The sequence below is a fragment of the Corvus kubaryi genome, unplaced genomic scaffold, assembly GCF_017639235.1.
Source record: "Corvus kubaryi isolate FWS band 111438036 unplaced genomic scaffold, C.kubaryi_AGA036_p1.0 76, whole genome shotgun sequence".
Taxonomy (NCBI): Eukaryota; Metazoa; Chordata; class Aves; order Passeriformes; family Corvidae; genus Corvus; species Corvus kubaryi.
In genome coordinates, this window is record NW_024582063.1 from 683,301 (window position 1) to 691,073 (window position 7,773).

Sequence of the window (7,773 nt, forward strand, 5' to 3'; positions counted from 1 at the left end):
TGGATTTTCTTTCTCCTCCCTCATTTCATTTTTGAAGGGAATTTTAAAGTCACCTTTACAGACACACACACACGACTGAAAAGCAGAGTTCCCCAACATATGTCATAATTTTATTCTATGCCATTCAGCCTCTTCCCCAAAGAGCAGCTTTAGTTTAGGTGTGCCCCAGCCCCTCTCGGCAAGGTGGGCCAGGGAAGCCAGTGAGGGGCTCCCACATGCCCTTTTTGCTCCACACGAAGCCAACCTCCAGCTTAACGCAGGCCCTTCCAGCCGGGGAAAACCTGGGAATTGCTTCAGCTGGGAGGGCCGGCCGAGCAAACAGAACACCTCAGGTGCACGGCCCCGGCCCTGCCCTCACCTCCCGCCGGACCTCCAAGCTCCCCGCTGGCGCACCCGCGTCCCCACGGCCCCCCGTGGCCCCAGGGCGAGAGGCTGTGGCGGAGACAGCCCGGACCTGGCCTGGCAGAGCCCCGCAGCTGCCAGCCGCGGCAGGGGGGGCGCTCCGCTGGCAGCGGGGCTCGAACCCGCGACCCCCGGGCACGCAGCCCTGGCCGCCACGAGGCGCGTCTCCCTGCGCGGCGGGCGGGGAGCGCCTGGCGCCATCCCGCCGCGCCTCCAGGGGTCGCTGTGGCGGGAGCGCTCGGCCGGCGGCCCGGGAGCCCTGAGTCACGCTCTCCGCGATTGGGCGGCGCTTTCCCGCGGGCCAATGGGAGGCGCCGTCTCAGCCGGCCGCCCGCCCGCCTCCGGCGCCATCTTGCCGCGGCGAGCCGAGCGGGCCCGGCCATGCCGCACTTCCAGGCCTGGGAGGAGTTCACCCGCGCCGCCGAGAAGCTCTACCTCGCCGACCCTATGAAGGTGGGACAGCCCGGGCCGGGTGGGCAGGATGTGCGGCCCGGGAGCGGGAGCGGCGCTCTGGAGGCGGCTCCATTTGCGCGGAGCTCGGCGGGCGGTGTCGGGCTGGGGGTGGGTTCGCTGGTGACTGCACAGGGGAGGCAGGAATCACAGAATCGATTAGGTTGGAAAAGACCTCCGCGATCGTCGAGTCCAACCTGTGGCCGAACACAGCCATGTTAAGTAGACCATAGATAGCACTGAGTGCCACGTCTAGATATTTTTGAACATTTCCAGGTATGGTGACTCCACCACCTCTCTGGGCAGCCCTTTCCAATGTCTAATCACCCTTTCTGTGAAGAAATTCCTCCTAACGTCCGACCTAAACCTCTCCTGGTACAGCTTAAGGCTGTGTGCAGGTTGCATGGGAGAAGAGGCCGACCCCCACCTGGCTACTCCCTCCTTTCAGGGAATTGCAGGGAGCGATAAAGTCACTCCTGAACCTCCTCTTCTGCAGGCTAAACACCCCCAGCTCCCTCAGCCGCTCCTCGGAGGACTCGTGCTCCAGCCCCTTCCCCAGCTCCATTGCCCTTCTCTGGACTCTCTCCAACGCCTCCATGCCCTTCTTGCAGTGAGGGGCCCAGAACTGGACACAGCACTCGAGCTGTGGCTTCACCAGTGCCGAGTATAGGGGATAAAGCAGCCCCGAGGAAGAGGGTTACTCGTTGGTGTTGCACCTGACCATCCTTTTCTGTGAAACAGGAGGAAGCTCTCATTTATAACCCCAACAACATCCCTACAGAGCAGTGTTTCAGGTGGTGTTATTGGCAGCTGGGATGAACCTCAAGAACCGAACTTCAAAGACACTGAGTTCATTCACAGTGTACCCGTGTGTTAAAAACCGAGGTTAAGAGCTCTGCTGAAGTATCAAGAATTGGTTTATTTTATTAGTTTATAGCACTTAAGACTGTGTCATTTGGATTTGTCATTTCATTGGCTCTTATGTTGCATTGTTGCCTGCAGTGATGTTTCGGACTGGAAAGTGTTTGCATCTTAAAGAATAATTCCTTAAGGACTTAACTTCTCAGTTTATGACTGTTTCTTGTTTCTGGTAACTTTTTTGGGAATGTGGTTTATGCAAATATTAAAAGTAACCTCAGACTTCCGAAAAAGCATTATAGTTATCTAAAAAGCAGCACAAACATGTGATGTGGAACTCAGACCTGAGAAAACTTCAGTAAAAAAGGCCTAGTTTTCTTTGCCAAGAATAGGGAAACTGGCGAAACCTTTAGAATATTAAATTAATATCTGATTATTTAAAGCAGATTAACGTCTGCCGTTTAATTAGCATAGAGGTTCCATATGCGATTGCTGCTGATAATAAAATTGCCCAGTTTTGCCGCCTTAGGCTCTGTGACATTCAATTAAGTGAAAGAAGAGGGATGTCACTGCAGCCAGGAGTTGCTCTTCCCCTTTCCTTAAGGGGTCTCCAAAGGCAATCTCTTCCCATCCCTGGCAGCAAACTTGTCTAGTTACAGAGGGGTTTATGTAGGCCCCGTTGTCGTAACACAAATACCGTCCTGTTAATTTGGCAGAGAATTAGCCTCAGGAGCTTTTGTATTTGGGCTTGCTGGGAAACTGAAGGAAGAACAAGAGCTGTGGGAGATGGGTGTGTGGTCTCCAGCCAGGTAGTGAGTGGCCCTGCCTTTTGCAAGGGCAGGTTATTGATGTGTTGAGCCTGTAGCTGCTGCCTGTGGCGGCCTCTCTTGTGCTTTTGGGGCTGCCCAGTAGGGAGATGCGCTGTTGTTACACTGCTGCTGTGGTCAGAAGGTGGCAGTTTGCTAAAAAGGGTCAATCTGTGATGAGATCCGTTCTGGAGAAGGAATTTCAAAATGTATTTGTAGTGAAGGTGGTTGTTGACCATTAGCACAAATCACTGTACAATAAAAACCTGTTTACAGTGTGAGTTCAGAATGTTCTCAAAGGCCACCTTGCCTCGTTTCTAGTTACTGATGTTAGCTGAGGCTGCAAACAGATACAGACCCTCTGTGGCTGATTCTGTGCTCAGGAGGAACCATTTAGTGCTCAGTCACTAAGGATGTGGTTTTTTATCAGCATGGATTTGAGAACTTTGGTGATTTGAGGGTCCAGAGCAGCTGGATAGGTTAGAGCTGCGGGCAGGTGACTGCAGGAGTAACTGTGATGACAGTTCAGGTACCACAGGAGAAAAAGTGGTGGTGTTGAGCTTACCCCATTTAGTTGATCCCTTTCAAGTCTTCATGTAGAGCTACTTTTTTTTGAAGTGTTTCAAGCCTACAAACACAGGCTTCCAGTTGGTTTTTCTGGAGTGATACACAGCGAGGGGGTGTCTTGTCTCGACATGTCTCTCATAGTTTATCCTGGCTGTCACCAAGGTCTCTGCAACTGTTGTTGCTGTATTTGCAGTGTTTTTGAACATCCCCAGTGTTAACCTTGCTGTTGCTGCTATGAAACCAGTTTAAAGTGTTAGGCAGGGAAATGTAGTGGGCCAACTTCCATACCACCAGAGCTGAGGAGCACCACAGAGGTGCTGAAAACATGGAGCAGTACATAATTATAATTAAGGGTAGTCTGAATGTGGGCAGGTTTCCTTCAATATATTCTGAGAATTGTTAGCTGTAAGTGCTAATTCTTAAAGTGTTTGTCATTTCAGGTGCGTGTCGTTCTCAAATACCGACATTGTGATGGGAACCTCTGTATCAAAGTAACAGATGACGTGGCTGTAAGTACAGAACACATTCCTCTGTCAGAGCTTGTTGTACCTCTCACAGACTTGTGTTTTGCTGTCAGTTAGCTTGGGAGCTCTTGGACACTGCCTTGAGAGTGCCTGACAGTTTTTAGAAAGCTTGTGCTCAGCCTTCCCTCGTTGCTGCGTCTGTGATTGACACTGACCTGTTCAGGAGCATTTTCAAACAGGTGTTTACTGCTGTGAGTGTGGTCCTTTTTATTTGCTCAGAGTGATGAAAACTTCTAGCCATAGATTAAGTTCCTTCTTTGTGATTATGAGACTGAATGACAGTGATGTTATAGCCGAGGAGTTGTTTTTCTGCAGTCCAGGGTGAGCCACAGTATTCTGCCCTACTCTTGTCTTCAGACTTGGAAAAGAGTCAAATTTCTTCTTTCCAAGAAAAGTAGTCTGGCATTGGAATTTCAAGTGCCTGGAAGCGATGTGAAACTCCAGTAAAGGCACTTCTTGATAGGGTAATAGGGCTAAACATGGGTGAGATGGTGAGTGTGGGGCACTGATAACAGGGACAATTTAAGGGTAATTTTGTTGAAATCTCCCACAGGGGAAGTTGGAGCCAGGTGGTTCACAAATGTGAACTCTTCTGGGGTGTAGGCTGCCTTACCTGCTTTCAGTCACAGAAAGATGTTACACCAGGTGGGGGAAAATGGGGATTGGTTTCAGGTTTTTGGTTGCATTGTTCTGTTGTTTCAGTTTTTTGTTTGTTTGAGTGTTTTTTTTATCTTAATCAGATGCTGTGTTCCTTATTTAGGGCTGCCTTTGAAAAACAGGTTTTGCTTGGGATAGGGGATCCCTTTCAGTGGGAAATACTGAATTTTATGTCCCAGGCAGTGTAACATTAAGGACTGTGAAAGGCAAAATAAACTTGCTTTCAGAATATAGAGAATAGGAAAGTAACTTCAGGTTTAAAATCTTGTTCTATGTTTAGGCAGCTCAAAGAGGAGTGTCTTTAAAGGCAGCTTTAAAACCTAAGTTTTAACAGGTTCTTTTTGAGCTAGAAGAAACTAGAATATATTATGAGCTTCCCTGTTTTCAAAATGGGAGGCATGAGCATTAAGGAGAAGCTGAAAAGTAAACACAGATATGTGTGTGCTTTGAAACAGGGTGGATGTGTTGGTGCTGCCTCCTGGTAACAAATGAACATTTCAGTGCTCTCCTTGTTTTGTGTGTTCCAAGCACAAATGCATAGCAGCTATAAACACGATAAAACCAGTTGAAGTGAAATCTGATATTAGGAACTTTATCTTGCAGTGTTTGCTGTACAGAACAGACCAGGCACAGGACGTGAAGAAGATTGAGAAATTCCACAGTCAGCTCATGCGACTCATGGTGGCGAAGGAATCCCGCAGTGCTGCCATGGAAACAGACTGAAGTGCTGCAAATAAAATGAGTGCTCCGGTCATATTTCATTGGAAGAAAATCTCTTGGATTTCAATGAAAAACTGGGGCAGGAGATGCTTTTATGTACTGAAGTGGACTGATGACAAGTCAAGCATTTTCACTCCTCAGACTCCACTTTGGAAATCTAGGAAAATAAGTGCTTTCAATTGAAAGCTTATATTTATTTTTGGGTATCAAGCAACTATTCTTACACATTAGGTATGCTAAGAAGACAAGTAAATATTTTAAATCTACAGTATGTTAGTCTGAATTTGATCGGCCACAAGCATACTTCTGGAAAGTTACTGTAAAATTTCATATAGATTTAATTGTGTTCATACCTTATGCTGGTGTATTCTTAAAATGAGAGGGTTTATTAACCTAATACTGTAGCATGGTGACTGGGTCTAATAAATATTTACATACATTATATAAATCTGTTGGGTTTAGAATAACAGATGTTTTCTGGAAATGTTGAAATTGCCAATTTGTATTACCACTGTCACTAGCAACATTCTAGCTTTGGTATTGCTCTTGGTCATAAGCCGTGCGACATTATCCATGATGCAGTTTGTAGAACTCTTATATTGCCTAAGTAATTAAACTGTATTTTAAAAGTTAAAATAGAACTTCACTTGAATATTGCTAGAGATCTGTGAGAAACTGGGAGAGTTTTTTTCTGCCTGTGCAAATACTGTTACTAAAAAATAGTCAGTGGCTTTTTTACATACTTGAGCTATTTTGTACTAGCAGGGGTTCCTTTTCCCATCCTTGCTTCAGGCAGGATTGAAGTATATCAGCAAGACAAATTCTGGAAGCTCTTGCCTATTATATTAATAGAAAATATCCAACCAAACACTATCCATATTCCTTATTCTAGCAGCTTGTTAACTGCATTTTCAAAAGTTACATGTGGCAGGTGGATGTCAGCCAAATGAATAAATGGATGAAAACAGCTTAATAAATACTTAAATACCACTGTCAGAAATAGACCGATGCTCCTGTAGCTTGGACTTGTTTCTCACAGTAACCTCTGGTAGGCTGATGGAAGCCTTAATTGTCTCTTGCAAAAAAAGCCTTTTGTTTGAAAACCCAGTAGCTAAAATTGATACTTACTTTGACTGGGTCTTGCGTACTTAAAAACAGATGAACATTTTCGTGTAATTAGGCTATTGGTATAACTAGGTGCTTTCAGATCTAATTTTTTGGGTTAAACCAAGCCATGAAAGTAAAGCAGACCCATACTTGTAGTGGTATTTGTATATTACAAAACATCTACTTAAGTAGCTACCTGCTGTCACTTACATAAAAATAATTGAGCTACTGGGAAGCAGTGGACTTTCCACATTTGCCAAAAGCTTGGAAATAAACCACCGGGCTTAAATATTGCATTAGAGTACCCTTTCAGCTGAACATAGAATGTTGCACGTTGATGGAAAATACTGCAGTGCTAAATTCGCAGTGACTGCTCAAAATTCTGGTCTGCAGGAATGACTGGTATGTGTGTAACATTTTTGTATTGGCTTTTGAAATATAAATAAAGCCAGAGAGAAGGCTGGACTTGCTTAATTGTTAAACTTTCATGAAATACTGTAATACTGAAATTTTTCTTTGGTGCCCCCAATAACTTTCCTAATATTTGCAATATAGTAGTAGAGAGACTGGGTGTACCAAGTGGCCAAAAGGCTCCAGCTTTATACTCCAGGAGGTTTTAGAGGAGGGGCAGTTACAGTACTGTATATTAGAGCAGCAGCTGTCAAGCAAAACAGGCAAGGAAAGACATTTGTAGTTTTCTAAATTCAGAAGTTATTTCCCTAAAACCATGGGGAAATACTATTGCTACTTTTCTAAGTGTATGTGTTGTTAAGCTTGTTCTCCATATAATCAGAAAAAAGCTAGGGTGGTTCTGTGCAGGCAGAATGCAAAAGAAGATACTACAAAGCTGCTGCTTAAAAAAACCAAATGTTTTGAAAACTTCTTTAACAAAACATAGGTGCTTCGTAGCTTCGTCCCGGAATTTTCAGCCATTTCCATACTGTGTTCATGGGGCAGTAGAGAAGCTCTGAATTCCAAGCTCTCTTCCTTTCATGCCTGTACCCTTGCTGAGAGTGCTCCTATATACACTGGTCACTTCCCTAATAAACACTTGTTGAGTTAGTCCATCATGCTGCCAGCTACTTGAATGTGTTTTCTGGTTTGTGATTAAAAAAATCAGTTTCTTGTGGCTGCTGCAGCAGAGGGGTGCTCACTGTACATGAATCTGCATTGGGCAGCCCAGCTTGCCAGAGACTCCTGCTCTCCAGCCAGGAGCTGGTGCTAGGAATTACAGGCTGCAGACAGGCAGGGCAGGAGCACATGGGCAGCCTGTGCTGTGACAGACTGGTGACCTTTGCAGAGGTGGAATGGTTAAAAAAAAATAGGATGCTTTCCCCTGCTACAGCTAATTTTGTTGCTACCTGTTAGTTATCTTCAGTAATTGTTCTGTTTTGTGAGATTAGTTTAATAAAACAGGCCTTGTTATTGTTCCAAGAAATTGGGTTAGTTTACCCATGGGATTTATTCCATTTTTCTGGTGTTCTCACCTCCTGGATTCCCCGAGTGTCTTGATTTCAGTTCTTTCTTTGTGCAAGGCATTTAGGCTGACTTTGTGCCTGAGCGCTCTCTTAATGTGCAGCTTCACTGCTTCTGTTTCCAATTTTAGGGGTTTGAACCCTGAGCTGCTCCATATTTAATCCATTGTGGCAGTGGATTCTGGAGTGCAGGAAGATTTTACAATT

At 45.4% G+C, this 7,773-nt stretch overlaps 1 protein-coding gene across 1 annotated transcript; it reads left to right on the plus strand.

Moving 5' to 3' along the window:
- The first annotated feature begins 718 nt into the window (after window positions 1-718).
- SRP9 (signal recognition particle 9) lies at window positions 719-6,556 on the plus strand. Its single transcript, XM_042051479.1, has 3 exons — window positions 719-855; window positions 3,524-3,592; window positions 4,868-6,556. Exons 1-3 carry the CDS (start codon window positions 784-786, stop codon window positions 4,985-4,987), a joined length of 261 nt encoding a protein of 86 aa, XP_041907413.1. The 5' UTR covers window positions 719-783; the 3' UTR covers window positions 4,988-6,556.
- The last annotated feature ends 1,217 nt before the right edge of the window (window positions 6,557-7,773 follow it).

Coding starts and splice junctions, on each gene's coding strand:
- SRP9 (XM_042051479.1), top strand. CDS start 784: ATGCCGCACTTCCAGGCCTGGGAGGAGTTCACCCGCGCCGCCGAGAAG. Junction 856..3,523: donor ACCTCGCCGACCCTATGAAG/GTGGGACAGCCC, acceptor TTGTCATTTCAG/GTGCGTGTCGTTCTCAAATA. Junction 3,593..4,867: donor AAGTAACAGATGACGTGGCT/GTAAGTACAGAA, acceptor TTTATCTTGCAG/TGTTTGCTGTACAGAACAGA.